Here is a 16,940-nt window from a genome sequence, read left to right as displayed (position 1 = left end):
GGTTCGTGAAGTGACCGGATACAGCCCCTCTGTTATCTCACCTGTATAGCCAGAAAATTGCTAGTGGCCTCCCCCGAAGTCGGTATAGGGGCCCACATTTTCAGAAGTATTTAGGCATTGATGTGCTCATCCCATTGACACTCAATGGGATGTAGACTCCTAAGTGCTTAAATCCCTTTTGAAAATGAGCCATAGGCTCTTAAGTCAGTCTATGCATTGATGCATTAAAAATCTGGGCCATAATGCCTTGGTTAATAATAAGGGTTGTGACATGCAGAGAAATATTAACAGCAATGAATGGAGAAGAGGGGACCACAGCTGATGGTCACCTAGCTTCTAGTCAGTTCAGCTTCCCCAAGGCCACAGGGCATTTTGCGGGAGAGCTTTCTCACTTTTTTCATACAGTAATCCACTCTGGGATATAGCTGATATAATCTACCACAGGTGGTGGACCCCAACATTGAGCTACTTGTCATTGAGCTACTTGGATATTAGGAAAAACTTTTTCACTAGGAGGTGGTGAAGCACTGGAATGGGTTACCTAGGGAGATGGTGGAATCTTCTTCCTTAGAGGTTTTTAAGGTCAGACTTGACAAAGCCCTGGCTAGGATGATTTAGTTGGGGATTAGGTCCTGCTTTGAGCAGGGGGTTGGACTAGATGACCTCCTGAGGTCCCTTCCAACCCTGATATTCTATGATTTTATGATTGTGGTGGTCACCACATGCCTTATTTTTATTGGAGAGGGACCAGAGAGCCAGTGCCCCCCTGGAGGCCTGGGAATAATATTTCCTTTATGCCGTCCCTCCAATTCCTCTCATTCCTCTGCAGCTCAGTGAGATGCCTGCGTGGTTCTGGTAGCCCCACCATGGGTTCATCCTTATTGGTGCTTCTACAACCTCCTGCCATGTCCTTGGGAACTTTCCATCCCTGTCTCATTGCAGCTGATTCATCTCTCTAAGGACAGACAGAATCTCTTACCCAGAGCCAGCTACCTTTCAACTAGAGACACATGGCTAGATTCAGTCCTGACTTTCACCAGCTTCTACTGATTTAAACCCTAACACACTGTAATCCCCTCTCTACTGCTGTGAGTCCCATTGACTGGAATGTGAGGATAATTATATACATGTGTAATAGTTTGCAGGATAGGGCCCCATCATATCAGAAAGGTAAATCAAATAAAATTGCAGCTGCCTGTTAACTTAATGTGCTTTTTACAGTTGGATTTTGGATGATATTAGGGGAAAAGCTGTTGCAATCAACAACGTTTAATATTGAAAATTTATATTCAACCTTGTTGTATCATGGATGTGACATTGACTCGAGTGCTGCTTTGAAACAGCAGGGAAACTGCAAAGCCAGAGTTTCTGCTGAGGCATCAGTTACTGTGAGGAGAACCAGCCAAAGTTTTGCTTGTGGGCAGAAATTTCCCAGAATGCGTCCCAGGTAATTGGGCTGAACTGGTGTTTTGGCAAATCTCCCAAACACATTGGCTCCTCACTCCGGTACAGGAACAAACCTAGTCAGTGTTCTAAAACTGGGGTCAAGTTCTCCAGGATGGATTTGATTCAAAAGAATCTGCTCGGTTTCGCAGATCTATTGTGGTGCCCAAAGTCAAGGGGTTAGGGTACCTGGGGGGAAAGTCAGAAGCTGAGACTGACAGAAGGCATTTCAGCTTTATTAAATTGTTGGCTGCATGCCAGCCACTTAGGGACATACAGAAATCGTTGTATTTAAAATAATAATAGTACAGTTTAGCATATACCTGTTAAGAGTCACTGAGAATAATTTCAATATATATTATTTCATCATGCTGACACTGTTATTTTTAGTTAATTTCTTTATTTATGTATTATTAACAGCTAGAGGCCCCAGCTGAGATCAGGATCCCATTGTGCTAGTACATAAAAATGATGAGAGAGTCTCTGCCCTGCGAGCTTAAAATCTTAATAGACGTGCCAGATGAAGGACTGGAGAAAGGAGATATTGTTATCTCCATATTAGAGATGGGGAAATGAGAGAAAGAGCTAGGGATCTGCTCAGTTAGACTCCCATTGACTTCAGGGGGCTTTGAGTCAGACCTTTGCTGCAGAGGCAGAGTTGAAATAAATCCTGTTTACTCCCAAAGTAATGCACTCTTCTCCAGGGAGAGTGAACTTTTTTGGCTAGGTGTACACTCCTTAAGTATGCAATGGCATCTGCAGGAGTGAGGAGTTGTCAAGGTTCCTTCCCCACTCTGAACTCTAGGGTACAGATGTGGGGACCTGCATGAAAGACCCCCTAAGCTTATTCTTACCTGCTTAGGTTAAAAACTTCCTCAAGGTACAAACTTTGCCTTGTCCTTGAACCCTGTGCTACCACCACCAAGCGTGTTAAACAAAGAACAGGGAAAGAGCCCACTTGGAGACGTCTTCCCCCCAAATATCCCCCCAAGCCCTATACCCCCTTTCCTGGGGAAGGCTTGATAAAAATCCTCACCAATTTGCATAGGTGAACACAGACCCAAATCCTTGGATCTTAAGAACAATGAACAAGCAATCAGGTTCTTAAAAGAAGAATTTTAATTAAAGAAAAAGTAAAAGAATCATCTCTGTAAAATCAGGATGGTAAATACTTTACAGGGTAATCAGATTCAAGACATAGAGAATCCCTCTAGGCAAAACCTTAAGTAACAACAAGACACAAAAACAGGAATATACATTCCATTCAGCACAGCTATTTTACCAGCCAGTTTATTTAAACGAAAGGAAATCTAACGCATTTCTAGCTAGATTACTTACTAGCTTAAGGAGTTATGAAGAGCATTCCCGATCTGTTTTCGGCAAAAGCATCACACAGACAGACAGACCCTTTGTTCCCACCCCCCTCCAGCTTTGAAAGTATCTTGTCTCCTCATTGGTCATTTTGGTCAGCTGCCAGTGAGGTTCTTAGCTTCTTAACCCTTTACAGGTGAAAGGGTTTTGCCTCTGGCCAGGAGGGATTTTATAGTTCTGTATACAGAAAGGTGGTTACCCTTCCCTTTATATTTATGACAGGAGTGTATTAAAAAATGGGCTGGAACTGAAAGGCGCTTGTTAGCAAATTTTAAAATCAAGTGTATCTTAATTTGTGCATGTTCCCTCCATGGAAGAGTGTCTTATTCAGTAGGCGAGACTGTAGCTCTGACTGTAGTGATGAGCAGCCAGTTTTCAACATAATCAGAATTTACTGTGAGTCTTCCTACATTTTGTGTCACACCAGCATCATTACAGAACTTCACCATGCCAAATAAAATGTTTTTAAAACAATCTTTGAGGATTGAGTGACTTATTAGATATGAAATTTGCAGTGTTCTAGCCATGTTGGCTTCCAGGATATGAGAGAGACAAAGTGAGGGAGGGTAATATCTTTTACTGGACCAACTTCTGTTGGTGGAAGGGACAAGCTTTTGAGCCACGCAGAGCTGTGCTTCAGATCTGGAGAGCATTTGGGTTACCTAATTCTTAGATAAGGAATAACATTTTACTTCTCTTTTGGGGACTAGAGAAGGAATTTAAGGCAGAAATGGAAGCTATTACGGTTCAATGATTATATTCTTTATCAGAAATTAAAAATCACCCATAATTAAGATCAGTGAGACTGGGACCCTGTATTCCAAAACTCAAGACCAATGACACCAAAGATGCTGATATATCTGTCAATGTGAAGGGGATTGTCCCTCTTTATTAGGATTGAGCTAATCAGCAATGATATTTTTAGCTATGTAACTGCTGGGCCATCTAGCCCATAGATTGTCTGTGTGCTTCTTCTTTAAATCTCTAAGGACTCTGCTCTCTGCAGAGACAAGCAGTCAGTCTGTGTTCAGCACGCTGCAGACTGCCAGAGGGGACGCACAAGGCTAGATCCACAAAGGGATTAGGCACCTAATTGCTACTTTAGGTGCCTAAATCCAAATTTAAATTCTCAAAGCCCCTGCTCATATGCCACCTAACATCCCTAGGCACCTAAGTTTCCACTGGTAAAGTCCCCTATGCGTGTCTAAATTTCTGCCAGTGGGCATGCACATAGCTGCCTAAGGCCTGATAGCGCTGAGCTGCCCAGCACCTAAGTCGTGGTGGGCTTCACAAAGTAGGCGTTCCCCAGCCTGTGTCATATGTGGGACCTCATCTGGTAGGCTGCCTCTGAGAATGCCTACTAGATAGATTGGGCCCCACACAAAATATAATTACTGGAGGTTTTGGTGCCCCCTTCCCTTTTATATCCTATAATCCAGTGGGGACTAGAGTGTAGCGCATTCAGCCAGGATGTTGGAGACTTGGTTCCGGTCCCCACTCTGCCTGATTGGGAGCAGGAGCTCAAACCCCGGTCTCGCACCTCCCAGGTGCAGGGCTAATCAGAGGGCCAGGAGGGCCATTTGGCCTGGGCCTAAAGCTCAAAGGGGGCCTCAAATTTAGACACTTGTTAATTTTTTGGCATTTGATAAGTTTCACAACTTGTTTTTATGCAAATCCCTATCAGACCAAAATGTGACACACTCTGTCAGCTTAGAGCTGCAAATTTAAGCAAATAAGAGATGTGATTTGGTAAAAGACATAATTTTTTGTTAACTGATATAGATTTTGTCATATTAAAGGGTTAAAAATGTTCATAAATATTAATAAAAATATATCTGTTCTGATGGCACAATTAGACCATGATGAACATGTCCTCTCAGATCAGCTGATTATATAAAAAAACCACTACTAGTGGCTGGTGCTGGATCAAGCGCATGTTGTAAGGTAGAAAATTGTTACATTTTAGTGTATTTAGAGTTTTACATTTAGTTGACTAAGGAATGATTTATGTGTGAAAATTCCTCATTGTTAGCTTCATATGGTAGCTAAAAGAGGTGACTGATTGGTTGGTTGAGCCCTAGCTTGGTAGCTTGGCTATCATCATAGGCTTTCATAGTCTACAGGCCCAGGTTCAAGGTGAAATTTTATGAGGACAATCTTGTACAATGAGTTTCGTGAGGACACATGTTTGAAATTTTTGGACATTATCCCTCTGTCTTTATCCGTGTCTGTGTTTACTAAATATATGTCATCCCTTTGTCTTCAGCTTAGCCGGTTATATTATACTTTGCGTGCTTGAGTTTTGATTCACAGCAAAATATTTCAAGTGTGGATAGGCTACGTATTGACCAGATAGATCACTATGAAGAGGAGATTTGAAAGTGGTGCAAGCAAGAGATGGTGAAAACAACTGAGTGAAAACAACTGAGTGAAGCAGCAGCTAAGAGCTCAAAGCCAATAACTTCATTTCTCAAACCACTGGAGAAAACACCCTACCCAACAAACAATGCTACAGATACTGAAAACTCTGCAACTGCAACAGGTGATATTTTAATGTCAGTACCTGAACATGAGGACAGGAGTCAAGAAGGAGATGTGCCAACAGTAACAGATGCAGCCGAAGATCCTGTGTATGATCAAGAAACTCAACAGCAACAGGAAGATGTAGATCTTACTCAGCAAGAGCAATTCATGAATACTACGGGTTTGACTGTGACTGACGTTGGAATTATTGACAAGAGCAATGCTGCCCAAATGTAATCTTTTCTTCAAATTAGTTATTTTGAAATTCCAAGTAACATTCCATGAGATGCTGATAATCATGCTTTCCCTACTCATCTGCTGACTAAAACTCTTCCAAATGGTAAGACCTGCACAAGAGACTGGTTATGCTGGAGTACAGAAGAATAATCTCCGTACTGTGCACCCTGCTCCATTTTGAACAAAAGTGCTGCAAATGCATCAGTTCTTTCTGATCAATCAGGATGGAGCATCAACAGAGGCTGGAGGAAGTTGAAAGACAAAATATCATCACATGAGAGTTCAACATCACACAAAGAAAACTATGTTGCATGGAAATCAGCCTGTAGGGCAGCATCAGCTGAAAGTTCAGTTGAGAATTTACTCTAGACTGAACTCTCTACAGAAACTAATAACTGGAAAAAACTTCTTGAGCACATCCTGAATGTCATCCTTTTTCTTTCTAAGCAGGGATTGGCTTTCTTTGGTTCCAGTCAACTTATTGGTGATCATGCAAATGGAAACTTTCTAGGCATAGTTGAGCTCCTCAGCAAATATGACCCACTTTTATCAGAGCATGTTAAACGTGTTCAAGAATCTCAGGAGAGTCAAAAGCACATGCAAGTCCATTATCTCTCCACATGCATACAAAACGAGTTTATTGAGCTATGTGGGTCATTCGTACAAAAGACAATTCTTGATGAGATTTGAAATGCCAAGTATTTTTCAATCGTTGTTGATGCCAATCCAGATTGTTCTCACAAGGAACAGACTGCTCTGGTTATTCGATATGTTAAGATTGTAGACAGCTCAAGATTTTCAATTGAAGAAAGGTTTATTTTGTTTGATAATTTCATGAGAAAAACTGGAAAAGAAATTTCTGCTCGAGTATTAGCAATTCTAGAAGATTTTAGGTTAGATTTTCAAGTCTGCATTGGTCAAGCCTATGACAATGGATCTCATATGGCTGGGAAGTACAAATGTGTACGAGCAGTTCTGCTTGAGCATAATTCAAACTGTATTTTCTCCAGCTGTGGAAACCACACACTAAACCTCGTAGGTGTTGACCATGCTGAATCATGCAAGGAGGCAATTACATACTTTGGAACTGTTCAGCAAATGTACAGTCTCTTCAGTAGCAGTCCACAAAGGTGGGAAATTCTGAAGGAATATCTTCCTGTCTCACTGCATGGGATGTCCAAAACTAGATGCTTTGCACGGATTGATGGTGTTCAACCAGTTGCACAGCATTTGAATTTACTGAGAAGGGCTTTAAATGAGCTTGTATCTCTCAATCTCACTGCACAGGCTCAAACTAACTTCAGTCTATTCAGAAGCACCTGTCCAAATTTGAATTCATTCTGATGTCATCTTTGTGGATGAAGCTACTTACAATGATCCACCAAACTAATCTGGTAGTTGAAGCACGCAATGCTACACTTGATGTTGAGAGGGATAACACTGAAAGTCTTATCAAGACATTCAAAAGATTCATGAACAATGGGATGTGATCCTGACTGAGCCCAAATTAGTAGCACAGAATATTGACTTTTCATCTGAGTTCTCCAGCAATCGCAACTTACCTACTGAATCCAATGCCAAGCAGCATTATAGAGTCAATGTCTTCCCTGTCATCATTGACTCTATTCAGTCAGGTCTTACATGTCGATTTGAGTCACTGTGACTAATTTGTACCCTTTTTGGGTTTCTTTGGCAATTCAACAGACTGAGTAATGATGATCTACTTTCTGCAGTTGAACAATTTCAGCAACAGTACAACAAAGAAATCTCAAAAGATCTCAGTGTTGAGGTCATCTTTCTCAAACGAATATATTTCATGAACTTCAAATTGGATTACAAACCAAAGGAATTGCTTCAAGAAATACTTGAACTTGGACTCTCTGGGGTGTTTCCTAATATCACAATTGCATTGCGTATTTTTGTCAGTTTGCCTGCATCAGTGGCTTCAGGTGAATGCACCTTCAACGTGTTGAAGCTGGTAAAGAACTATCACCATTCAACTATGGGACAAGAGCATTTGAATGGGCTGGCCATGCTTAATATCAACTGTGACATTGCACAAAAGCTAGATTTTTCCTCAATAATTAGTGCATTTGCACAGAAAACAGCTAGATAAGCATTTGTTAAATAAAAAAAATTCAAATTATGTCTCACTCTTTTTTTGGTGTCTTATTTTGTTCTCATGTGTCGTCATTTTTTATTTTTATTATGGCTAGGAGCCTCAAAAGCTGGAAGTGGCTTAGGCCTCTCTGGACCCCTCAGAGGACCTGCCCAGGTGAGTGCTCTAACCACTGGATATAGGGTATTTGGGTGGTAATCTCACCTCTTAAGCTGTTCCACTTTTTTATAAAATACTTAATGCTAAATACTAAAATAAAATACTAAAATACTAAAATAAAATGGGGACATCTGACCTCCGTCTGATTGCACTGGACCTAACTGATGTCTAATGCTGGCAGCTACCTTGTGTAAATTGAAATATTCTCCTTAAAGGTTGTCAGTAGAAATGGCAATGAAATACTGCCCACTTGGCGTATGATCTGGCTATTTGAACCAGCTTTTAGCAGCTTAGACAGACTGATCATAGAAAATCAGTTCACACAATTTATGTACGGTGGGGACAAGAAAGACCAGAGAACTTTGATTTGAACAAGGATCTTTATGAAATAGCATCACAGAATTTAAAACAGAAAATACTTTAGATCATCCCTGCCATTGCAAAATTACTGCACAAACAAGATAGGTGTCATTTAGGAGGTAATGTCCTGAAATGCCCTCATATGGAACAGATTGAAAAGACACAAATCTGCACAAAAGAGTATTTTAGAATTTGAACTCCAAGGGGCACTTCCTTCCCCATGTGATTGTCAGATGTTGTACTGGCAGCATCAGACAGGTAGTAAAGAGAGAACTCCTATCAAAAGTAGGATAGTTAAAAAAGAAAGAATGTCTTTTAATGTTTTTAAGGCATGTAAATTAGGATTAAGCTACCCTGGGACAGAATCTTCTTGCAAGGTTTCCTTTCTGTGCTGTTTGGTATGGTATGAGTTTTACAAAGAACAATACAAACCTTAAGTACAGTTCTGCTCTAAACAGTGACTGTAAAAATGCCATTGTGGGACACAATGTTTATTTTGTCCGTCATTCCAGATCAAATGTGTTCAGTATGGACTGTGATTCAACGCCCATTGCAGTCAGTGGAAGTCTTCCCATTGTCTGCAAAACAAGTTTTACCCCAATCCCTATTTTGCTAACTTTCAGCTTTGCCCATATAACCTGGGCTCTGAATCAAGCTGAGTTCTTTCTTCCTCATGCATCACCACCAGTATTAAAGATTCTGCAGGCTAACTTATGCCCTTCTGTCAACTGTTCAGCCCCATTCAGTCTTCACAGGTGGAAGAGATAGGAACTTTATAAACTGTTCTATTGCTGGTGCACAAGAAGACAATTCAGGTCTGGTAGCTGTGTTGGTTGTGCAGAGCTTGCAGGAGACAAAAGTCTTAAAAAATGACATTTGGTCATTAAAATGAAGAGCTCTGACTCACAGGGAATGGGCCTGTTGAGTGAGAAGGTGCCATGTTTACATTCACTCTTCAGCCCAGAACCGGATTTTAATATATTAATGCAATATTACGTTTGTACTGTTCTTTTTGGTTTATAAATCTGTACACCTTAGAAATGGCCGAAGTGAAGCCAGGAGAAGTGGCCAAGACAGAGAAACCTTGCAGACAAAAAGTGCTGGAGGTGCCCAAAAGAGCCGTCCCCTTTGAGTGTCAGTTTGCCTTCTTACTCTTTTGTGATTGAAAAGCAGGCTCCCTTCCCCTTTCTCTTCCCCAGCTGTGTCTCTCTGGCTAAATCTCAGTATTTGTTTTAGTTAAGAACCTTGCTTTATGGCAGTGGGAGTCTTTCCACTGATTCTGGATCTGGCTCTCAAGACACCTAGGGCAAATTTAATACCACAATGCCTAAACAAAACAATTTGTGGAGTGCAAGGTTTGGGGGAGGGGGCTTCTGGTGATCCTCGAAGAGCAGCTGTTCCATTTGGGTAAAATTCACCCCTACACTAGGCATCATAAAGCCAATACATCACTTAAATCCCATTTGGGTCCCATATTGAATGGATAATAGGCTTGTGCTGACCCAGGGCACAGGAGTGAATCCAACCTTTCCTCATTAGTCCAGGAAACAGGGTGTTGGTCGCTCCACCCACTGTGAGCTATACTGGTTGTTGGTATGCCAAAAGCTATAATTCGTGAATCCCCAGAGGCCCCAAGCAAAACTGGAATCACGTGCTCAGCACTGTATATATACAGAGTAAGAGACAGTCCCTGCCCTGAAGAGCTTACCATATAATTAGCTAAAAACAAGGAGTCCGGTGGCACCTTAAATTTGTGATTTATTTGTGCATAAGCTTTCGTGGGTAACACTGGATTTGTTACCCACGAAAGCTTATGCATAAATAAATCTGTTAGTCTTTAAGGTGCCACCGGACTCCTTGTTGTTTTTGTGGATACAAACTAACACGGCTGCCCCCTGATACTTGACACCATGCAAGGCACTATAATTAGATAAGACAGACAACGAGCAGGAATAGAAACAGAGGCAGGTGAAGGTAATCACACCAGATTAGCAGCCATGTGTGGACTAAAACCCACATCCTCTAATTAGTAGGAGAGGGCACTAACCACTAGGCCACACATCCTTATTGTCAATAAAACAGAGAACTTGTGGTACATGACTTCCTGTTCACTAGCTCTCTCCTTTTTAATTATAAGGATATGTTGATTGGAAAATGAGAGTGAAAGGGGGAAAGGGGCTGTTTAATTGCCCTCGTAGAAGAGTGATACAAGAGAAACAGAAGAGGCCTGTCATGGCTGTCTGTTGGCAGCCAAGCTTTCCAACAGCATGAATGGCACTTTATCAGGTGTAGGAAGGGAATTTCTGTATTATCTATTTGTATTGTAGCTTTCCTATACTGTGTAATTAGGGCATTGTAAATAATAAATGCTGTAATTATCATTCTCTTTTGACACTTATTTAAGGAAGCATTTTCTCAAGCAGTTTCTCAGAGGCATGTTGCCCGAGAGAGAAGCAGTCCATTGTGGACCGAACTATTCTCACCACATTAGCTGGCCCTACTTAGATTACCAAAAGGCTGGATATAGTTTTGAACAAATGAAATAATTCAGTGCAGACATACACACATGCACCCTCACAAGCCTTTCTCTTTGCTCTGCATACTCAGACTCCAGCATCTCTGGGAAGGGTCCATAAGCTGTGTACCAATATTAGCATGCAGCCACACAAAGTGCTTCATTTCACAGTTCCCATGCCAAGTAATGCCACAGGTTAAACAGAGTAAATATATGAGGACACATGACAAAATTGCACCAAGTTATCATTTCTTGACACACACACACAAAAGATGCTTTAAAACCCCTCAAGTGCTCTTTGGAGAATCTTCTTGGTTCACATTTTAATGAAACTACTTTTAGTCTAGATTAAAAATTGTGCAGCTCTGTCTAACCCTGAGGCTGTCATCAGTTTAAAAGAGAACTGGATAAATTCATGGAGGTTAAGTCCATTAATGGCTATTAGCCAGGATGGGCAAGGCATGGTGTCCCTAGCCTCTGTTTGTCAGAGGGTGGAGATGGATGGCAGGAGAGAGATCACTAGATCATTACCTGTTAGGTTCACTCCCTCTGGGGTACCTGGCATTGGCCACTGTCAATGGACAGGATACTGGGCTGGATGGACCTTTGGTCTGACCCAGTATGGCCATTCTTTTATGTTCTTATCATTGCTCATAGACATCCTTTACCCCCACTCACTTGGATGGCAAAAGAGAGGGATGACAGCAGCCCTTAACTATAAGTCAATCCTTCAAATTAAGCACCAATATGGACCCTGGGTCTCTTATAACAGAGGCAGTGTTAATTCTAAACAGAGGATTGTAGGGGAAGTGTAGCTGCATGGTTTTGTGCTGTATTTACAACTGCTATATACTTGGGTAGCCATTTAAAAATAAGTATCCAGGTCATTACAATAGATGGATAATTTTGCCTGCTCGGTTAGAACTTGTGTGCTGCCCAATCAGACCTACGCCACAGTGTCCACAGCTGGGGAACCACTAATTCCCTACTCTTAGTGGGACACCTAACCTGCATCCTGATGCCTTGGTTCCTAATTATGTAATTCATTATTAGAGAATATATAGCTTGGAAACAATACAATACCTCCAATACAACTGTGTGTTTTAAATCTCCCGCACAGGGGGTTAATCAGCACACATGGAGGCTGCAGGCAGGTCCAGGCTACGAGACATTATCTGTACAGTAGAAGTATTTTGCTTTTCAGTGTTCAGCATTGTTTTCCATCTGAGTTCAGAGTTCAGGGTTGTTAGTTTAGAAAGTTGATCCCAGGAGGCTCCAGTTTAAAGATGTTCATGTTCTTGCTGTGCATTCACAGCAGGAGTGCTTTGATCTTATTCTGGGCCACTGACTTTTATGTCATCTGTGTCGTGTCCGTTTGTATGAAAGTGTTCAGTCACCAGCTACGTGGGCTTTTTTGTTGATGGTGTTCTTTGTATTTCTTCATTATTTTCCTTTCTTCATTAAACGTTTTAGTTCAGGTTGATGTTCCCCTCCCCCTATGTAAAACTCAGACCCTTTGAGCATTGAGTGTTGTTCATTTAGGTTTTTTTTCCCCGAGTGGGGTTTTATAATTATTTCTTTGCTTTATTTTCATTTAGAAGCAAAGCAAATTAGTTTAAATTAGCAGATATGGCTGAATAAAGGGAGGATAAATATCAATGGCAAAAATTAAAACAGCCTGGTGATTAGCCTGAAAATTAAAGTAAATGTAATTTGGTGGTGTATTGTAAGTTGTATTGGTACTAAGTACTGAGAAAAACTTGATCTTTTCCCACCCTTTATGTGTATAGTTTTGTGTCCATTATATGTCTAAGAAAGTCACTAATTGACAGCTACAGTGTTAGCAACTGATCCTGCAACCCACACTCACATGAGTACTCTTCATTCCCAGGGACAGTCACAAATCAGTGATTTGTCACGAATCAGTGATCAGTCTAGACGTGATAAATCGACCCCCGAGCGCTCTCCCGTCGACTCCTGTACCCCACCGCCGCGAGAGGCGCAGGCGGAGTCGACGGGGGAGCAGCAGCCGTCAACTCACCGTAGCAAAGACACCGCAGTGAGTAGGTCTAAGTACGTCGACTTCAGCTACGTTATTCACATCGCTGACGTTGCGTAACTTAGATGGATATTCCCCCCTCCTCTCCCCCAGGGTAGACAAGGGCTCAGACTCTTTGAACACCCGAGGATTATTCGCAGGAGAAAAGAGCTGCAGATATTTTGTATGTACTACTTCAATTTCATCATTTTCTTCAAAGCTGCAATTAGGAAATGTAAATCTCATTATACATGTAAATGAATGTAGCATAGTATTCATAGAGGAGAGAGAGACAAAGGGGTGTATAGGAGTATGCACACACTCTCGCTCTCTCTCACGCACACACACACACACTAAAGGGTTTAGTTTATTGCAGTATTTGCACTGAAGTTTACTTTCCTGTTAACAGCTTTGAAATAAATGATAATGTTGAAGTACGACAGGGAACACTTTTTTTGTGGGGATAACCATTGCTCATGCAAATAGACCCATTCACTTTAATATAAATAAGAGCATGTGGAACATTTAAAACTACAGCACCTTACAGGCTTCAGTGGAGTCATTTCCACTTACACTGTCTGGGGATCTGACACTATATCTATGTCTGTGTCCATGTATTCAGGCTGCGAATCTGGTCCCTAACGTATAGGCTAAGGTCACTCTGAGGGAACAGTGCCACTGTATCACTATAGGTGGTAGAGGCATGAAGTGAAACCCTATTCCCATTTAAGGCGATGGGAGTTTTGCCATTAACTTTAATGGAGCCAGGATTTCACCCATGATCTCTGATGTAGACATTTGACAGTAACCTTACGTGGTGCTATGTCAACATGCGTGTTATTTTTAATACAAACAAACAAAATCTTTCCAAAATGGAGACCTTTAAATATACTGCTTAGGCCAGAAGATAGCATTAAAATATTATCCTGGTGTACTTGGGAAAATTCTAATAATATATCATTGAAATCTCTGGGGAAATGTTTCATGTGGACAAATCTCTATTTAGGTCATTTCCATAGAATGTACAGTAATCAGATGTATAGTGGAGGGTTTATTATTTTTGCAGAATGTGCGTGCATTCAGAATTTGCCATACTCAGAATGAGAGACAAGATGTTCAGCTGTATGTTTAGCTTTTGCAAAAGGCTTCTCTGTCTGCCCAGGCATGGGCACTGTATAGCACAGACAGGAAGTATGCCAGACTGACTCTGCAGGAGGCTGCATAGAACACGTGCAGAAAGGAACAAGAAACTGCTTAATGATTAATCACTGTCAACCTTTGTTCTTGTTAAAGACTTGATTGTTGGACAAGGCTAGTAATGAGGCACTGTTTCTGTGTCTGTTGCTATGAGATTGTGCGAGTGCTGAATCTGCTCTTCAGCCCATGCAAAAAATGCAATTCTGTGTTTGCCCAGGTTTTAATGAGCTAGAGTGAAAGCACTTTTATAGCAGCGCCTGCTAGTGGATATACCGTCTTTCAGTATTTCACACATAAACCCCCATGTTCCTAGGTTGATAGCAAAAATAAATTAAAAAAAAACAACACTCCAAGCCGAAACTTGGCACACAAGGGCTCAGGAATGAGTAGCTTGTTTGTTAAATTAAAAAACAAAGTGCTTAAAAGTGTTTATAGTAAAAACTGCACAAACAACTTCGTTGATTTTTTTTCCTCATTTTTATATGAAAGTGGTCGTTTAAGAAAGGCATTTGCTGATTGGATATGATTCTGTACATTGGCCAAGTTAGTACATGTAAAGTAACTAGTATTATTATTTTATTATTTTGCTATTGCTTCTTTAAATTTCCAAGAGAACAGAAAATGATACTGGAGAAATGCCAGAATAAAATGATTGTGCAATTAAGAAGGGGGCGAGGGGATGGGAATTTTTCTTGATAGCAAACTTTGTAATTTTTCACTCATTGTCACTCAGTGGTGTCCCAGACGTAGACCCATATCTTCAGCTGTTATAGGAAAGACTAGCCCATAGAGAGGAAGGATGGTCCAGTCAGTAGGGTTCTCGCTTTGGATGCTGCAGAACTAGGCTCAATTCTCTGCTCTGCCACAGACTTCCTCTGACTTTTTGCAAGTCGGATTGATTTCATTAGGAGTTAGGGATGCTTTTGAACATCCCACTAGGTGCCTGTCTGCATATGTAGGAGTCTGAATATCTTTAAAACTCCAGTCCTTAGTCTCTTTGTGCCTCGGTGCCTCATCTGTACAATGGGGATAATAGTAATGCCCTATCTCACAATGGTGTTGTGAAGGTAATACGTTACTGACTGTGAAGAACTCAGATTCTACAGTAACGGGGCCACATAAGCACCTTAAATAGATATAAATTGGTGGTCCTGCCTTTGGTCAGGACCTGGGTGGGGCTACTTCTCAGCCTAGGACACTGTAAGGCATTGATGCCCTGTAGTGTTTTAAATATATAGTGAAGCTGGACCACTCAGATTATTCCCTGATCCTGCTGCTTCCAGGTGGATTGATAGGCCCATCTGCCTACATAAATCCTTTCCTGAATTACAGATGAGTTGGAGACAGAGGGGCCCCTGTATGGAATATCTAGGAGCCAATCATTATTCCACAAATATATTATTATTTTCAAATGGTTTTGGTGACATTCTTTTCAAATTTTGCACTCTTTGGACTAATTCATGTGTATTTGCACTTTGAGCTGTGTACCTCGGCTGTGGTTTGTCAGAGAAGTCACACATAGTTTATTTCCTTTCTCTTATTGGAGGAGAGCACAAGCATGTCTGGCAGCCAATTCTTGCTTGTGCAGTTGTAAAATCTGGTTGCCACAAATCCTGATGCATATGCCTTTGAAACATTTTTGCCAGTCAAGGTCAACAGCTCAAGATGTTCATGGAAGGCAAACACAGAAGTGGGGTCATGTGGTCAAGGGAAAGTTTTTGTGAACACTTAAAAAAATTATTCAAGGAAAATATTTTGCATTGTTCACCTGGAATTTTTGATTTCAAGATGTTTGACACTGAAAGCGATCATGTGCTCTTCCAATCCTCAGTTCTTTCAAATGCTGGGACAGTGTTTGACCCCAGTCTTGCGCTTACAGATGTGTTTAACTTTATCCATGTGAGTAGTCGCATTAGAGCCTATTAGGATACTGACAGACATGTAAACTTGTTTGTGTTGGAAGGATCTGGGCCTTTAAAAGCATCTGAACAGATTATGATCTGATATACTTTAAGGTAGCTCTGTACATGAAAACAATATCCTTAGTCTCAAAACAATGGGCATGATTTGCCACTGCCTCACACCTTGTGTCATCTTGTACACATGTGTAAAGTGAGAGTAAAAAGAGTGTAAGATGCTACCAAACAGAATGGTAGAGTTTTACACCGACTTTGACTAAAGAAGGTACAAGGCAGTAGAGAATTAGGCCCACTTTGCTTTGTAAATCCTGTCTACATAGTATTATTTTTATCCAGCTCTGATACATGTTGGTAAAATTTCCAGCTGGTATAATTTGGCATAGGTTCATTGACTTCAATGGAGCTATGTTGATTTATACCTGTAAAGGATCTGGCCCTATACATTCTGCTATTATTTAAATTAATAGAATATTTAACTTATTCCTAGTAATAATTAATAATAGTTCTACTTCACAGGGTATGTCTACACTGCAATTAAAACATGTGGCTGGCTCGTGCCAGCTGACTTGGGCTCGCTGGGTTTGGACTAAGGGGCTGTTAAATTGCAGTGTTGACATTCGGGTTCAGGCTGGAGTCTGAGCTGTAGGACCTTGTGAGGTGGGAGGATCCCAGAGGTCTACACCACACTTAAACAACCCCTTAGCCCTAGTCCTGCGAGCCCAAGTCAGCTGGCCAGTCATGAGTGTCTAATTGCAGTGTAGATGTACCCACAGAGTCTCTGCAGCCATTCCTGCTTATGCCATGATCTCATAACCAATTTTTCAGTTTGGTGGCTGAACCAAAAAATTGAAAATAAATGGTTTCAGGTCAACCTGAATGCAAAAAAAATTATGAATTTTTTTGTGTGTTTGTTGCCAAAACAGTTAGGTAAATTTGACACAAATTTGTGAAATGTTTCAGTTGACCCAAATCTTCTGTTTTGGGCACACACACAAAAAATGGTCAGAAAAATTCTGCTGAGCTCTGTATATCGCAGCGGAAGCAGGGTCAGGCTAGGTC

General features: G+C 41.1%; 1 protein-coding gene across 1 annotated transcript in view; it reads left to right on the top strand.

Moving 5' to 3' along the window:
- MAML2 (mastermind like transcriptional coactivator 2) overlaps positions 1-16,940 on the top strand; it is a 283,184-nt gene that overhangs the window by 241,439 nt on the left and 24,805 nt on the right. Inside the window, 3 exon segments of the mRNA XM_077805571.1 lie at positions 3,981-4,014; positions 9,872-9,875; positions 14,574-14,618. Of these exon segments, the coding sequence (XP_077661697.1) occupies positions 3,981-4,014; positions 9,872-9,875; positions 14,574-14,618 (83 nt within the window).

This window comes from Eretmochelys imbricata, chromosome 1 (genome assembly GCF_965152235.1).
Source record: "Eretmochelys imbricata isolate rEreImb1 chromosome 1, rEreImb1.hap1, whole genome shotgun sequence".
Lineage (NCBI taxonomy): Eukaryota > Metazoa > Chordata > Testudines > Cheloniidae > Eretmochelys > Eretmochelys imbricata.
The sequence above is the reverse complement of the archived record's forward strand: the minus strand, read 5'-3'. Positions and strand labels throughout refer to the sequence as shown.